At 56.3% G+C, this 16,958-nt stretch overlaps 1 protein-coding gene across 5 annotated transcripts in view; it reads right to left on the bottom strand.

Moving 5' to 3' along the window:
- Positions 1 to 4,485: 4,485 nt before the first annotated feature.
- The window catches only part of PDE2A (phosphodiesterase 2A), a 96,825-nt gene continuing 84,352 nt past the window's right edge, over positions 4,486 to 16,958 (bottom strand). For all 5 annotated transcript variants that reach the window (XM_061380750.1, XM_061380751.1, XM_061380753.1 and 2 more), the window contains 18 exons: positions 14,129 to 14,240; positions 13,611 to 13,650; positions 13,409 to 13,472; positions 12,597 to 12,669; positions 12,279 to 12,456; positions 11,950 to 12,062; positions 11,212 to 11,289; positions 10,222 to 10,344; positions 9,734 to 9,804; positions 9,338 to 9,460; positions 8,926 to 9,013; positions 8,641 to 8,688; positions 7,528 to 7,602; positions 7,277 to 7,376; positions 6,914 to 7,026; positions 6,507 to 6,545; positions 6,261 to 6,367; positions 4,486 to 5,916 (listed from right to left, as the gene is read on the bottom strand). In XM_061380750.1, the coding sequence (XP_061236734.1) occupies positions 5,706 to 5,916; positions 6,261 to 6,367; positions 6,507 to 6,545; positions 6,914 to 7,026; positions 7,277 to 7,376; positions 7,528 to 7,602; positions 8,641 to 8,688; positions 8,926 to 9,013; positions 9,338 to 9,460; positions 9,734 to 9,804; positions 10,222 to 10,344; positions 11,212 to 11,289; positions 11,950 to 12,062; positions 12,279 to 12,456; positions 12,597 to 12,669; positions 13,409 to 13,472; positions 13,611 to 13,650; positions 14,129 to 14,240 (1,756 nt within the window). In that variant the 3' untranslated portion in view covers positions 4,486 to 5,705. The remainder of the gene's footprint in view (positions 5,917 to 6,260; positions 6,368 to 6,506; positions 6,546 to 6,913; positions 7,027 to 7,276; positions 7,377 to 7,527; positions 7,603 to 8,640; positions 8,689 to 8,925; positions 9,014 to 9,337; positions 9,461 to 9,733; positions 9,805 to 10,221; positions 10,345 to 11,211; positions 11,290 to 11,949; positions 12,063 to 12,278; positions 12,457 to 12,596; positions 12,670 to 13,408; positions 13,473 to 13,610; positions 13,651 to 14,128; positions 14,241 to 16,958) is intronic.

Genomic DNA, 16,958 nt, shown 5'->3' on the forward strand with positions numbered 1-16,958 from the left:
CACACCGCCTGGAGAGGCCACCATGCAGGCAGGATGAACCCTGGAAGTCCCCTTAAGTTAAGGAGATGGAGCTGTGACTCTGAAGAGGCTGGTTGGCAAGAGTTTACGGGGTGGAGTACCAGAGATGAAAGAGATGCAAAGAGATAATTCTAGAGAATTTCAGAGGGCCTCCCTCATTGTTCAGCTGAGTTTTGATTAATACATGCATTGGAATCCTGACTGCCGCTGTCAGTCAACACACCTGTTTTGAGCTCCTGTGTGTACTCAGTCCCTCAGTCATGTCCGCTCTTTGTGACCCCATGGACTGTAGACTGCCAGGCTCCTCTGTCCATGGAATTTCCCAGGCAAGGATACCTTGCTGCTGCTGCTAAGTCGCTTCAGTCGTGTCTGACTCTGTGCGATCCCATAGACAGCAGCCCACCAGGCTCCCCCGTCCCTGGGATTCCCCAGGCAAGAACACTGGAGTAGGTTGCCATTTCCTTCTCCAATGCATGAAAGTGAAAAGTGAAAGTGAAGTCGCTCAGTCGTGTCCGACTCTTAGCGACCCCATGGCCTGCAGCCCACCAGGCTCCTCCGTCCATGGGATTTTCCAGGCAAGAGTACTGGAGTGGGTTGCCATACCTTAGTGGGTTGCTATTTCCTAATTCAGGGGTCTTCCCAACCCAGAGAGGGAACCCACATCTCTCGAGTCTCCTGCATTGACAGGCAGATTCTTTTCCACTGTGCCGCCTGGGACGCCTACACTGAGGAGGGATGTGGGAAATCAAAGCTGAGGCAGATGTGTTCCTGCCCTTACCAGGCTTCCTAACTGAGGAGAGAAGCCACACGCACCCAGCAGGCACACACTGCCCGGGAAGTCTCAGCTGAGAGCCAGAGGAATGGTTCAGGCGGCAGATGTGGAGAGAAAAGAGGGTCAGCGATTTTAACCCGCACATCCCCTCCCGCACCCTGTCCCCAGCACAGGGCCGAGGCGGGGGCAGTGATGTGCGAGACACAGACCAGCTCTCCAGGTCTGGTCTGAAACGTGAGTTCTAGGTGGGACCTGAAGAAGCAGAGACTGCCATCCCTGGGAAAGGTGGTGGGGAGCCCTGAGCCAGAAATTGGGAGCTGGTGCCCATCCCTACGCTACCTCTGGATCTCTGTGTGGACTTAAAGGTCCCTGCCATTTCCTGATCCCAGCCTCCTCATCTGACCCTGGATCTGATTTTACTCTGAGGGAGGCTCCCATCAGCTGAGCTTCTGGCCTCAGTTTCTCTTGCCCACAAAGGGGACAATAATCCTGTCCATCCTTGGGAGAGCCCCCCAGTCAAGCGATGGTTCTTTTCCTCCAGCTACTCTCAAGAGAAGATGAAGAAGCCCCAGGAGTTTGTGTAGAAGCGAGCGGACAGGCAACGGTTGACTGTCCAAGGCAACAGGCCTGAGGCACGTGCTTTCTGCCAACCCAGCTCCTCACTTTTACCTCTCCCCAACTCCCACCCCACTGCACCCCAGACTATTTTTTGTTAGTTCCCAGGATTCCATGCTTCCCGCTTCCTACCCAGTCCTATGGTTTCTCCAGGGATGATTTAGGAATGGAGGGTGGCAGCCATCTTGTCAGGGAGTAGCAACACCTTCTTTCTCGGGTCTACCCCGCCAGTCTTCAAACTTGAGGGTGTACTTCCCGTCTGGTAGGGACCCATCCTAGTACGCCCTCAGAGAACAATCTGGCTGTGCCGTCTATAAGCATATTTTACTCACACAACATACCCTCCTGTACCCCGAAGGCCTCCAGCGAACTCATCACCCCAGTCAGTGAGCGCGTGGACAGGAGTGAGGTTAGCCCCCATCACACACCTGCCACCTGCCCTTCTCAGACCTCCGGGGAGGTGAGGCCAGCGGGGGCTCGGCGCCACCTGGTGGCCATAAGCAGCGCTACACGCCACCAGCCTCTTCACGCCCTTTCATGTGCCCCACCCGCTCCCCGCAACACACAGGCACACAGCGCTGATCCCAAACCCTTCTCAGGGGCCCCAGTCCAGTTGCTCACCACTCCTTCCTGCCACAGTCCTGAGGAGGCAGACGGAGACCCTGCGCTCCTGAATCTCCTTCCTCTATCCCAGAGAAGAGCCCTTGGAGAGGAGTCAGGCTCACATCCCAACCTTGGCTGATTACTTAACCTCCTGGACTTCACCTTTCTAGTCTGCAGAACGAGATAATATTGTCTACGCCCAGAATCGTGGTTTCCTGTAAAATGAAACCATTAAGTTGGAGGGCAGGGCAGTTACCAGGAGCCCTGGGGGGCCTAGGCCTGTATTCTCCAACCGGATGAGAGCTGCCTGCAGGCTCTGCAGAAGCAGGGTCCTCCTCCCACCTTCCTCCGGCCCCCACCCCTCGCAGCCCCCAAACAGCTGCCCCACCCATCTTCCCTGGGGACTCACCTCCTGCCAGAGACTCCACCCAGCACCTGGTGGCCCGGGTGGGTGGCACCTGAGCAGCTGCCCAGGGCTGTTCAAGAGCAGGTTCCTTTTCCAGGGCACTTGCCAATCCTGCCTCCGCCCCCATCCAATTGAGCACAAGTTGTGTGAGTGCAAAGTGTCTTCAACTCCTCCTTGGCCCAGCCTAGGCCACTGAGCATCCACTTTAGGATGATCCCCTCCCAACTGCTCTCCTGCAGTCCTTGCTTCATCTTCTTGCAGGACCTTCTAAAATGCACGCCTGAGCCCCCATTTCCTCGTGCCCACAGTCAAGCTGAACTCCGCAATCTGGCATTCATGGCCCTCCCTGATCTGGCCTTAGCTCTCTCCATTCTCGTGTGTCAGCCACTCTCCTTCTCTGAGCAGCAGCGTTTGTAGGAGCAGTTCCTTTTCCCAGGAGTGCCTTGCCCCCTTTGCCCGCAGGAAAACCCCTGCTCATCTTCCAAACCTCGCTGTGGTTTTCTCAGGCCCCTGCCTGGGGCCATAGGTATCATGGCCTGTGTCTCCCCTGCCAGGCTGTTAGACCCTCCAGACCAGGGTCGAGGATGAATTTAGCTCTGGGCCTCAGCATAGGGTCCTGCAGCGCAGGAGAAGATATCTGTGAGTTGTTTAATTCGGAGGAAAGGAGGGATGTGTCATAGCATGGGCCTTGAACAGAATTAAATGTCCACGAGGGAGGGCAGGCACAGGGGGAAGGAGAGGAAGGCTCAGGGGTGGGTACCTAGGTTGAGCTTCCACTTTGCCCAAAGGCCTGTGGAAGAGGACACACACACACACACACACACACACACACACACACACACACACACTCTCACTCTCTCTCTCTCTCTCTCACACACACACACACACACACACACACACACACACACACACACACACTCTCTCTCTCTCTCTCTCTCTCTCTCTCTCTCTCTCTCTCTCAGGGTCGAGGGTCACAGGCACCTGTGTTAGCCCACACCAACGCTGGTGTCAGCTGGGCACAATTAGAGTAATCCTCTTCTGTCAGCCTGGAGCCAGGAAGTGACTCACCCCCACCTGGGGGCCCACTGACTGGCCTGGGGTCTGTGCTATGAGAGGACAGACTCAGGGGGCCCAAAGCAGGGGCTGAGCAGGGGAGGGGCCTGGACCCCACAGCCCCACGGGCAGGCTAGAAGCCCTGGGACCGTTCAGCCAGAGAAACAGATTCCAAACCAGAATAAACTGCCAGGCATGAGATGCAGACAAGCTCTATGGTCCTGGACACCCTGACGTGTCAACCGACAAGGCCGATACCCTGAGGCCATTGTGGGCAAACACAGGACCATTGCCTCCCAACCCTCCCCCACCAGGAAAGGAGAGCCTAGTGCCCAGCCCCTTAACATGCCAACCTTTACTCATCTGGGAGAAATGAAGAGGGAGAGAAGTTGGGAGGGCTCCAGGCAAGGTGGGCGTGGGGTCTGGAGACTGCCAATCAGAACTTCCTCCTGGTCACCATTCTGGAGTCTGCCCCTCTGTCTGTGCAGAAGCAAACCTCACAGCCAGGAGAGCAGGGAAATCAACCCCACAGACAACCCAGGGCTGTATTTGATACACAGTCAGACTCAGGGCTACCCCTTTGGCTGGATTTACAGGGACACAGACAGGTATCCCTGTGGCTAGGAGAGGGTTCAGAGGCTCAGGCCTTGTCTGTAAGGGCATGCATGACTAAGGTAGACCAGCAGACAGAGGGTCTAGAAGGAGCGCCAGGTCACCTCCTGCAGGCAGCCTCCTTGATTGCTTCAGTCTCTCATTTCTCCATTTCCAGTCCACAAACAACTGCCTCATGCTCAGGCCTCTGCATCTGCCATCTCCACCTCAGTACCCAGAATCTGGCACAGGACTGGTCTGGGGGTAGCCCGACAGATCCAGGACTCCCACAGAAGAGGGGCTAGGCAGCAGGGATGGGAGTTCCAGTAGCCTGGGAGTTCTTAAAGGCATTTGCCTTCCCTGATGCTGTTTCCCCACCACCAACAACCTCATACACAAAGCCTGCAGACAGCCCCGTGGCGGAGGGTTGGTAGAAAGAAATAGATTTATTCTCATGTACAAAGCGGTCAGCCCACGGAACCATATACAACAGTTGCACAGAGTCCTAGAAAAAACGCATCTCTCTAAAGGCAACTCAGAATAGGTAAGGCAGGTGGCCCCCCTCCCCCCACCCCACAACACATACAGAACAAAACAGAGAAAGGAGAAGCCAGTGGCCAGGATGACCCCAGAGCTCCTGCCCTACGGGGTCTCCCAAGCCCCGGGGCACAGGTGGATATGGCCTTGAAGAGGAGAGAGGCCCTGCCAGGCTGAGGCCAGGTCCCCCTCTGGCTGTAGGAATGGGGAAGGGGCTCCGGCTAAGGGGGTATACTCAGGGGGCCACTGAGGGACTCAGTGTCAGCTCTGTGCCCAAGGGGGCCAGGGACCCTCGGTGGCCTCTCCTGGGACTCCACAGAACTATGGGGACTTGGATCTAAAAGGGGTCTTAGAGAATGGATTGTCTCACCCTACTGTTTCGCAGAGAGGGGAAGGGACTTGCCCAGCATCACACAGCCAGGAGGAAGCATGGCTGACCCATGCTGGGCCTGCCTCCCAACCCAGGGATCCTTCCTTCTCACTGTTCTTATCCTCCTCTCTTCCTGAGCCCCCTCTCCCCAGAGCACTGCACTGGCCCCCTGGCAGCGTCCTCCTGGGACCCTTATATCCCCAGGTCCCGGTCCTCACCATAAGTACAAAGGCAGTCCTCTGGGCCACAGGTGGTCCCATGGCTACTTCTAGTCCTCTAGCCAGGCTGATAACTGTCTCTAAGACCCACCCTTTGCCCACTCAGATGTCTCATGTTCTTGCCTGAGGATCCTGGGAGCCAGTGAGGGTGCCCCCACAGGAAAGGGCACAGGTCTGGTAGGGCAGGAATGGGGCCCAGAAGAAACCATCCGGCTGCCTCAGAGAAGGAGTGGCCTGGAGGGTGGGGACTTGCCAAGGTGCGGTCAGAGGTGCAGAGCAGGGTCCACTGCTCATTGGTTACCCCTGTGCTCTCAGAGGACAAGTGACAAAGTCTCAGTGAGGCTGAAGTCTTCCATTATACAGACAAGAAAGCTGAGGCCCGGGAAGGTCAGACCTCGCCCGGGTCACATGGGAAGTCCTGGCCTAGAATCCAGGACCCTTGGCTCTGGTCCCAGGGTGTGCGGCCAGGCCCGTGGAGGCTTGTGGGAGGAGGCCTGGGCAGGGAGGGGTCCCAGGAGGGACTCACTCAGCATCAAGGCTGCAACAGCCATTGATGGGAGCCCTAGCGCCATCCAGGTCAGGCACCTCATACTCCTCGTCCAGGAAGTCCAACGAGTTGTTGCTCGGGAGGCCTCGGATGGTGAACTTGTGTGACACCTTGGTCCAGTGCTCACGATTAGAGGCCACGCGTTCGTACAACTCGGCCGCCTTGGGGAACAGGTCTTGCAGCAGCCTGGGGGTGGATAGGGGCAGGTTTAGAGGTCAGAAGGCAGACTGGGAGCAGCAAGAAATATCAGGGCTGGACCACAGGTAGAACTTCCACAAGAGCATGAGGCATAAGATTGGAAGCTCAAGGAGAGCTTGAGCATCTCTTTCCATAAGGGACCAAGGATAAAGCAAACGGTACATTTAGGGGCAAAGCAAGAGACGGCTGTGCTCGGAGACAAGGAGAGGATGAGGTGGAGCAGGGCCAGGCCAGCGCAGCGCTTGTGTCTGCTGTGATGGCCACAGCCAGCCCCGTCCCACTCCCATACCATCCCTGGGCAGTGTCCCCAGCAGGCCGCTGAGCTCACTCACTTGTATATGGGCATTGCGATGTGCTCCATGAAGCTGATCTGCAGCTCGGGGATGTAGGCCTTCTCACGGTCCATCATCTCCATCGGCCTGTTGCCCATGGCCTTCTCCTGCAGGCATCAAGTCGTCAGGCCTGTCTGGCCCTCTCCATGCTCCAGAAACATCTGGATCAGGCTAACCCAGCCCCTCCTGGGCCCAGGCTAGGAACCCTCCCCTAACCTGGGCACCCTGAGGTCGCACCCCACATACCAAATCTCCCTGGGAGAAGAACTCTTTGTAGATCAGCTCCTGAAAGGTCAACACTCTCATTACTTCCTATGAGTGTGATCCACCCGCCCACGCTCCTCCATAGCCCATTCCCAAGGGGGCAAACTGCGGCACTGGGACCTCAGGACCCGTCCTCACCATCCCTGGCCTGGGAGGAGGACAGTGGCTGGGTTCTGGCCCGTCTTCCACCAGCCACTCACTGATTTGCTGGGTGACCCCCCCGGTGAGTCCATTCCCCTCCCTCAATCTCTCCACTGTCACCTGAGGTGGTCTGGGTTTCTGTCTTCCCCACAGGCTGAGCTCAGCACTGGGAGGGCGTGCAGGCTGCAGGAGCCACACACAGCCAGGCAGGGTGTACAGCCTGCGCCTTCCCAAGGAGTGGCACTTACCGCGATCTTCCTCGTGGTCTTCCAGCCCTTGGTCTGGTCGGAGAGGTCACAGGAGGTCATAAGGAGGCAGAGAAGGAGGCTGTGGTGCTGCTTGTTGGTTCGATCATAGCCCACTGTCGGGGAGAGAACAGGGTCAAGGAGAGGGACCCAGCATCCTGGGTCCCTGAGAGCAAGGCCCCAGGGCCCATCCCAAAGTGGCACAGGGAATTCAGCACCCTGGATGGGAGCCAGGGATGCAGAGCTGGGTCTGCCTGGTGGGCTGATATTGGAAGGGATGGGTCTGAACCCTGGGGGTGCCCTCCAGGCGAGTTCCCCTCTTGGTGGTCCTTCCCTGATCTAGAGACCCAGGCTAGAGGCAGGCACCTTCGGCCATCTTTTGGAGGTCCTTGAAGATGCGGAGGTGGTGGGCCAGATCTGTGGCCAAGATGATGTCCCGCATCAGGTCCAACATGCGCTGATAATCCTGGGTGGGGGTGGGGGTACAGGGTCAAGGCCCAGACACCCCATCCCCTACTCCCCTAAACCTCAGGAACCTCCACCCCTCGGGTCTACCTCTCCCACATCAGGCCAGCTCCCAGCTCCCACTCCCTGCCCCCCACCCCCAGCCCCATCACCTTCCGGGAGAAGTGGTCAAAGATGTTGCAGCCGTGGGTGTTGAGGATGGCAATGGCCTGAGCGAAGTGGTGCCTCTGTGGGGAGAGGCGTGGTAGGGGCCCAGCTGGGGTGGGGGTGCTCCTCCTCACTGACCCCAAGGGAGGAAGCAAGCCAGCCTAGCCCTGGCCCCCAAACTGAGCAGAGCAGGCAGAACTGGGGAGTCGAGGGCTGGGGGCCAGTTCCCTTTCTGTGCTCTGTTTCGACCCTCCATATGACCCTGGGCAAGTCCCTGGCCATGTCTGAGCCTCAGATTCCTCAGCTGTCAGTCGGACGGACACGATAAGGTGAGCTCTGAGGGCCTCTCAAGCTGGAATGAATCTGAAATGATCCCTTGGAGTCTTCGACACTAATTCATGCAGGAAACATTTGTATGCTGACAGGGAAGGGCAGTGATGAGGCGAGGGCAAGACCCCTGTCTTCTGACGCTGAAGGGCTGTCACTCAGAGGAGGAGCCGACTCAGCCCAGGGCGTGGAGGGCAGGAGACAGGCTGCCACCAGGCCTCCCAGGAGGAAGCGAGTCCCTTGTCTCTGGGGGCGTGCAAGCAGGAGCAGTTCCAGAGGGGTGTTGTTGGGGGCAGAGTGGGGCAAGGCAACCTTGAAAGTTTGGTTTCCACTCATGCCAAGCCCTGTGCCAGATGCAGGGAACTCAGAGATGTCTCCAATTTTGTTTCTGCCTCCAGGAGCTCCATTGGGGGTGGGCAGACACAAATCAGTCTCAGGCAAAACTGAGCATGACGGGACAAGGAGCCCATGCCAAGCTGGGAGCAGAGGGGGTTTCACAGGGTGTCCTTAGACATGCAAAGAGAAACAGGCTAACTACAAGGCCTCCCTGGGCAAACCTGGGCTCGGGCAGAACCTGCAGCCTGACTGGCACCCCCAGCCACATGGGTACCCTTCCAAGCTCATCGGGAACAAGAGTCAGACATGCCCTGGGGGTGCTGCAGCTCTCCCAGTCTGGGTGGAAAGCAGGGCTTGGCATGGGGAGGAGCCGGGCCACAGTCTAGCTTCATGTTAATAAGTCATTGGCCTTAAAGGGACAATGGGGATGGGGATACTGGGCAGAATGGTGGTACCTCCATGACAGAGCCTTCCGAACTGTAGAGCGCGGCCAGCACAGATTTCTGGAAAAACCAAAGAAAACTCCATCACTCCTGACATCCAGAGGCATATTAGGCACAGAACAGCCCAGCTCCTCCCACCCCCTCAGCACTCCTGCGTCTCCCATAGCCTGGGAGAGCCTCCTCCTGTCTCTCAACCGGCTCCTGGTCTCATGAGCTCCCACCACCCCTCAGGCTGGAGGGGTGAGGCTCCCAGACACCCCGGGGAGGGTGCCCACTGTGAGGAGGGCAGGGTCTCACCGAGGCCACCTGGAAGGAGTTGTTTGTGCCTCTGTGGTCCAGGTCGTGACACATGCAGGAAATAAACAAGGCAAAGATCTCCATGTCCCTGGTTGGGAGGAGACAGAGGACACGGAGGTGAGCCACAGCTCCCTCTTCCACAGGAGGGCCAGCTGGAGGAGATGGCTATAAGAAGGGAAACTGCTCCGTGGTCAGTGATTGAGCTCTTGACCACACATGTCCGGGAACCACCTGCACAGGGGCTCAGGAACCTGCGTCCCCATCTTGGAAAAAGGCCTTGTACCTTTCACACTGGGCTGTTAAGAGGATCCTGTGAGGCAATGCTGGAAAGTCTGCCGCACAGGAGGTGCAGTTCTGTCTCCAGGAAGGGGACCCCAGCAGCTGCCAGATGGGCACAGGGGCAGCCACTCACTCGAGGTAGTTGGTGAGCTCCAGGTTCTTGTAGAGCAGGTAGCAGAAGTGGGAGACAGAAAAGGCGTGCATCCAGTTGTGGTAGGGGGGATCCCGGTAGCCCTTCTTCACCATCAAACAGAACCTGGGGGTGGGGAGAGGGCAGCACATGGGCCTCAGGCTCTCCTCCTCCAGCAAGCCCTCCAGGCTCTGTCCTGCCCCATTCCCTCCCTTTTCTCAAGGTTCTGTGAATTGCCTCTCACTGGTGGATCCTCCCACCATTACAAGTCTGGGCCTCCCCTAGACATCCTCAGAGGTCCTTCCCAGAGCACAGGGAGCAATGGATGTGAGAGCAGAGGGCAAAGGGAGGCAGAGACGGGGCTGCTGGCACACGGAGCGGAGGGCTGGGCGTACACACCGGGCCAGTGTCGGGCAGTCAATTTTGTAGTTATTGATGAAATTCATGTCCTGCAGCATGCTCAGGATGGCCTGGACAGAGCAGAAGGAGGGATCAGAGAGACTGTCAGTTTCAAGATGCACCCCACTCCCCTTACCTTGGCCCTTCTTGAAGCCTCCAAAATGTTGGAGTCTTAGAACTTTTAAACTTGAGAACCAAAAAATGGTACAGCCAAGCATTCTTGGAGCCATGAACTTAGAAACAGGAGATCTAAGAACTCTTGGAACCAAGTTCCCACAAAGTCTTAGAAAAACAGGGATGGAGATGCCAATCCTGAGGCCATCGTTGATTGCAGTCCAGCCCCTTGGCAGGCCCTGTGGCCCACGCTGGCAGACCACATGCCCCCTCCATCTCTTGATGACTCGGTCCTGCCAGGAATTTCCTATGCACATCTAACTTCCATCTCTGGCTGTCCGTCCTCCACAGTCAGGCAGGGTGAGCCAGCTCACCATGGAAGTGTCATCCTCAGGCAGAGAGCGAGGAGTGTATGTGAAACTGGCAAAGTTGGAGTCGATGGCAGCCACAGGCTGGATCCCGTCGTGGAGAAGTTTGGTGTACTCGTCATCAGAGACCTGGAGGGGACCAGCCAGGGCATCAGAAGACAGCCTCCACCCCATCCAACATCTTCAACCTCAAATGCCCACAGTGGCAGGGACCTCCCACTAGAATGCACCCCAGTTGGGTCTTCCATGGGTTGTCACTGGGCAGGAGAACACCATGCTCCCCTCGCCATCCTGCAGCCAACCTACTGCGCCTCCTTGCCTGGGCCCACCCTCATCTGTAACCGCCTCTCCTTGTCAAAGGGTGTTCTCTGCCTTTGTTGACACCATGCCTTTCTTGACACCATGGCGGCCTTCCACAGACAATAACTCAAAGATTCCTTCTTTGGGGAGGACCATCCCAGAGCCAATCCTTCCTGCTACAGTTTTGACCCCAGCCACAAAGTCTGGGGCCATTTGGTTTGGACACAGAGGAGACGAAATGTTCAAATGAACAATGACCATCACATACTCTGAACTAAAGTTCCAGACAGCTTGTCCTGCACAGGGTCTGGGGATGGGACTGCCTAGGACTGCAGGACCACTGTACATAAGGGAGCTGCAGGAGGACCCTGAGTGGGCTTCCCAGCTGTCAGCAGTTCCCAGGATGGGAATTATCCCTGGACATGGGGAACACCGGTGTGAACCATGCTCTCCGCTGGGCTGAGTCTTGCTGCCAGCTTTGGGGCTGAACCAGAAATTGCTTTGCAGAGAGGCTGCCCCGAAGGAGAACAGGAGAGCAAAAGCCCAGGCACTGCTCTTATCTTCAAGAGAGGGTGATCTGAAAGCCCAGCCTGATCCTGGGCACCAGAGGATTCATGGAGCTAGGGGAGAAACAGGGGGACTACAGGGGACCCTGGGGGCCTGAGAAGGAGGGTAGAAGCTCTGTGCAGGGCTCACCTTCATGTGGTACATCATCATCTCATTGGCAAGGTGGCTGCGATACTGCGCCTCATTCACTTTCTTGTATAGGAGGGACTTGTGGGGGAGAGAGGGAAAGACAGGGCTCAAGCAAGGTGGCTGTGAAATACCCAGGACCAGGACAAAGGGATCAGATAGAACCTCCCCCAACTCCTGTCCCATGCTGGGCCTAGTCTGAGCCTTCAAGGTCCAGCCCAGAGTAAGGAGCCCTCTCCAACTTTCATCCAGACCTGCCCTCACTCCTCCTCCCCAGGGCCTCTTAGCACTTGATCTAGCACTTTGCATGCTCTCCTGAGTCTGCCCCAGCTTCAGTGATGGAGCCTGAGGCCCCTAATGGAGAAAAAGAAGCAAGGAGGGGGGATAGCGTTAAGGATCTAGGGGTCAGATTCCCGGGTCAGAGCTGCCAGTTATGGACAATGAGACCCAACAATCCCCACAAGAAGCTAAACAGGGGCTCAGGTTGAGGTTGCTTTCGGAAAAGGGGGAAATAAAACATAGTCCTAGGAGGCTAACTGGACAGGATTGGAAATAGTATCCCCAATTTTCTGATGGGAAACTGAGGCCAGAAGTGACCAGTAGGTACTGAAGACTGCACAGCAACCCAGCAGCAGAGCTCTGAGCCCCAGGGGCGGGTGCAAACCCATCTGGACAGCAAGGAGGGCCATTGTGGAGAGGAGAACAGAGGGTCCTGCATGGGCCTGCCCCTGTCCCGCTCACATGGGCAATGCTGATGCCACAGTAGATGGAGAAGGCTGTAGCCAGGTCTTCATCAAACTTGCTGAACCATGGTCCATTGATCTTGTTCACCAGCTCGGCCACACCGATGACCTCTGGGGACCAAAGAGGAGCTAAGGTGAGCCAGTGGACGTGTCTGATGATCTGTCCTCCCAGGGTATCCTCAAGGGACATCACAGGCTTGGGAAACCCCATCCCTTCGGCCCGGGGATGCTAGGGTGGTAGAGACGGCTTGCGGACCTTCTGCTCGGCTCCGCCCCATCCTTTCAGGCCCCGCCCCGGCCCTCTTCCGGAGCCACCACAACCCGCACCCTGGTTCTCGTTCTTGATGGGGAAGCAGAGGATGTTGCGCGTCCGGAAGCCGGTGCTGTCGTCCACGCCTCGGTAGAAAAGCGGATGTGCGTAAGCATCTGGGATGTTTAGGATCTGGCCGGTGGTCGCCACATGACCCGCGATGCCCTGGTCAGCGGGAATGCGTATCTCATAGCTCTGCCGGGGCAGGAATGGAGTTGAGAGAAGGGTTAGTGGCCGGTCACAGAGCGGACGATCAAACGTAGGGCCTGCTCCCCCGAGGATTCCTGGCCCCCAGGACCACGGCCACACCCTCCCCCCACACAGCCCTGCCTCACCTCATCTTCCACCACACCCCCATCGAACACCTTGGCCACCAGCTCGTTCTGATCCAGCAGGAACACAGAGCAGCTGTGGAGAGATGGCATTGGTCCACAGGGCCCTGACACCCCTCTGTGACCACCCCTCAAATCTCAGGACTTGAGGTGAAGCGTAGATTTCTGAGGCCGGGAGGGAGTGACCTATGGTGAGACTCTCCTCAGGGCTAGCCGACTCCAGACATTAGTTAAGATGGATAATTTTTTTTTTTTTTTTTGCTAGCACCTACCATGTACCAGCTGCTGCTGCTGCTAAGTCACTTCAGTCATGTCCGACTCTGTGACCCCATAGATGACAGCCCACCAGGCTCCCTCGTCCCTGGGATTCTCCAGGCAAAAACACTGGAGTGGGTTGCCATTTCCTTCTCCAATGCATGAAAGTGAAAAGTGAAAGTGAAGTCGCTCAGTCAGACACTGTATTAAGAGCTGAGGACCCACGGCCTGCAAAGCAAGCAGCGTGCCTGCTGTCATCGGATGTTACAATCTAGTGAGGGACACAAGCATGAAATAAAAAATCACGCAAGACATGGATCCCACAGGAAGGCAATGGAGGGGACGTCCCTGGTGGTTCAGTGGTTAAGACAACATGCTTCCAATGTAGGGAGCGTGGGTTCAGTCCCTGCTCGGGGAACTAAGATCCCCTATGCTGTGCAAGCCAAATAAATTATGATGACAACAGAGGGGGGAAAAAAGAGGGGAGGAAAAGAGAGGTGATGACTGAGGGCCAGGGTCTCTCTCTCTCTCTCTCCCTACTCCTGGGTGGATTCACTCACATCTCAGCATTGCTGAGGTTCCTGGCCTCTGTGATGATCTCCTGGAGCAGCACGGAGACGTCATCTGCGGGAGGGAGAAGCATGGGGGACTGTGGTGAGACCAGGCTGGAGTGCTGACAAGCCTGCCTGCCTCCCCTCCTCGAAACACCAGTCCCCCGACTCCCACCCCATAGCCAGGCATGGAGGAGGGCAGTGCACTCACCCAGATGAGTGAAGAGGTTCTTCGCCACTTGGAGAAGAGCCTGGAATGGAGAAAAAGGAGATCACAGGGAATCAGGTTGCAGGGGTTCACCCTCTCCAGCCCCCTGCCTCCGTCAGCCTGAGGGTCTTCTCATTCTTTCCCTAGGGCTCGCGGGACAAGCCGGAGACTGAGAGAGTCTAATTGTATCATTTGGCTCTAAGGGAAGGAGTGGGAGTTCTAGTCACAGGGAGGGTGAGCAGGAAACCTGAGCGTCCCGCATACGGTCCCCTTGGACTCTAGCCATCCAGATGTTGTTGTGATGCCCAATCCGAACACTAGAGGGCGATCGCATACTGGGCCTGCAGCCAGAGGTGCCATCCTGAAGAGCTCCAGTTCTCCTCTTTAAGAGACTTCCAGGGGCCTAGGTAGTCTCCCCACCACTGGCCCCAAAACCCATGGGCTTTTCCCTTGTGGATGACTCTCTGGGGCTGAGAGCTGGGGGAATTGGCCCCCGAGAGCAGTCAAGGCAGGCCACGCACCTGGCACTCACACTTGAGCTTCTGCTCCTTCTGGAAGGCCAGGGTGCTGGTGAGCACTGTGCTGGTGTAGTGGAAGCAGTGCTGGATCACGTGCTCGTCCTGGTCTGTGAACCTGCCAGGGTCGGGTGGTGGGGGTCGCCGCAGAGGGACAGACCACAGACTGCTCTCCCCACTCCGCCTCACCTCCGTCCCTCCAGAAAGCCCACCCAGAAACCCACCAACTCACCTCACCCTCCTCTGCTGGGGCCGCTCACCACCCAGGTGGCTTAGGCCAACTTCCGCCTCAGAGTTGGGGGTCTTCTAGGGAGTGGGCTCTAATCCTCCTCTGCCCCAAATGTGTTTTCCTCCTCAGACTATTGCTTCTCAAAGCCAGAAACTTCTCAAAGTCTCCCTCCTCTGACTTCAGATTTACCCAGACTGAGGCTGAGTCTTTCCCCTCAGACTGGAGACTCGCCCAACCGCAGGCAATGTGTTCTCCTGCCCCTCTCCCCAACCTCAGGGAGGGGCGGTGGCACTGTCCTGTCTCATCCAGCTCCTACACTGTCCTCCATTCCCTGGAACCTGCAGGCCCCGATTTGGTGCCTCCACAAGTCCTGAGGTGGTTGTGGGCAGGGCAGTGCCCATATCATATTCATGGAGCTGGAGGGCATCAGACAAGATGGGCCTGAAGTCCTGAGGAGGTCATTCAATCTGGCCACCCAATGATTTATCACCAGGGAGCTTTGTGGGACTTGGGCTGGGGCGGGACCTGGGCTGTGGACGTGGGTAAGCCTCTCTGGATGGGGATCACAGGGAGATGGACTATTCCTCAGAGACTCTGACCATTTCTCAGCCCCAGATTTCCCTGCCAAGACCCCTCCCCATTTGGGGGCTACCTGCAGCACTCCTCTCTGCTGGGGTATCCCCCACTCATGCTTGCCATCCAGTGATTCGGGTCTAGACCCCAATCCCCACGGTGCTGTGTCTGTCTCCCCACCTTCCTTCCCACTCCATTTCAGGCCCCTTCATTTGGTCCCACCCACCTCTCTCCCCTATTCTATGGGCGTCTCAGCCTCAGCCACAGTAAGATGCTCATCATTCTGAGAAAACCTCAGGCTATTTCATACCTTCATGCTTTTTCTCACACTGTTCGCTCTGCCTAGAATACCTTTCCCACCGTCCCCGCTCTGTGCCCTAAAAATAAACATCAAGTCTTGAAGCCAGTCTTGAACTCTGACTGTATCACCCCCTATCCAATGCAGAGCCTGGTACAGGGGAGACGTTTGCAAAGTGTCTGCTAAAGTCTTAAATGTACCTCTTCCTCTGCCACCAGCCTCATCGCACTCCCAGATGAAGGGATGTTCTCAGGCTTCCAGGATGCTTCTCTACAGTGCCTGCTCTGAGCTGAGCACCACCTTGGCTCATGCAATTATTCAGCACTTACTCCCTGAAAGATGTGGAACCTAGAGATGACCTTGTCTCTGCCCTGAGCCTCAAGGCTGTCACCCAGTTCCCATCTCATTTCCCTTCTATTTCCTCTCCTCCAGGTCCAGGACCATCTCAGAACCCAGGCTGGCAGCCAGAGGCCACAACCCTTGCTGGACTTCCCACTCTGCACTCTCCCTCCCAAAAGGCCTACCCAAGGCCATCCAGCCAGCACAGGGTCAGACACACTAGGTATTCAATGTGTGCTCACTGAGTGGCACAAATACTCCCACACCAGGATGCTCACCATTCCCCATGACACAGACCCCCATCCTCCCTGCCTCAATTAGTCCTGCCTTGTTCCTGTCTTCATTTCCCCAGGCCTCCAGGCTGGCAGGTCCTGCTACTCAGACCTGACTCCCAGATCTCTGCTCCACCCCTGCAGACACTATCCTTGGGCTTCTGACCCCTCTCTAGTCCCAACATCTCCAGTCTCCACTTCCTGCAAGAGCTCTGAGGCCTCAAACCCAGCTTGCCAATTTGGGCCCCAGGGGCCAAGCATCTTGTCAGCATCTCTCTGTGCCAGGAGCCAGAGTAAGGAACTCCACCCGTGGCAAAGGTCATGAGGAAGGAGGCTTGGCATACGCAAAGGCGGGATTGAGCCTCAGGAGTCCCCCTGGAAATTCTAGAGCATCTACCCCCAAAACCAGAGTCTGCCTACTTTACTGCTTTGTGCTCTCACCTACACCTCTGACTTTACAGGGGGCTGTCCCCCACCACCTCTCTCTGAAATAAGAGTTAACTTACAGCTCCAGTTAATAAAGTTCCTGTGTGTGACAAGTGTTTCAACCCACAAACTCCTTTGGAGGTCCTCTAGCCTGCCTGAACAGGTTCTTCCAGCCACATGTGATTGTTCACAGCCTCCCAACTGTGAGAGGCATGAGATGTTCAAAATGTCTAAATACAGATTCCTTTGAGGAGTTAAAAGATTGATTAGAAATTGTATTGGTGAAAGGTTTTTCACTTGTTGGGCCAATGTTTCTGCTAAGTTTCCATATCCCTTACCTACTGTGTCCCTGGGAGTGTACTGATTAATATAATTGGTGTATAGGAATGTAAGTAGTAGCTTTAATGTTTATAACCTTGGACCCTTGAGTTAATTCTTTTCTTGTTATAGCCCACCACACCTTTGCCCTGTTGGAATGCAACTTTATCTAATGCTTTTGGAGGGTGGCGCCTGACTTTAGAATAATCACCTTTAGAGAAAAATAAGTTTTCTGAAGAAAGGATCATAAAATGTTAACAGTCCTCCTGGCCAGAAGATGACGTAAATCACCTAAACTTTTGCATATGATAAGTTTGCAGGAAGAAAGCCTGGCTTACTGCTGACTCTACCCCTTCCCCCATTATCCTCTATGCACAACTT

Source organism: Bos javanicus, chromosome 15 (genome assembly GCF_032452875.1).
Source record: "Bos javanicus breed banteng chromosome 15, ARS-OSU_banteng_1.0, whole genome shotgun sequence".
NCBI classification, from domain to species: domain Eukaryota; kingdom Metazoa; phylum Chordata; class Mammalia; order Artiodactyla; family Bovidae; genus Bos; species Bos javanicus.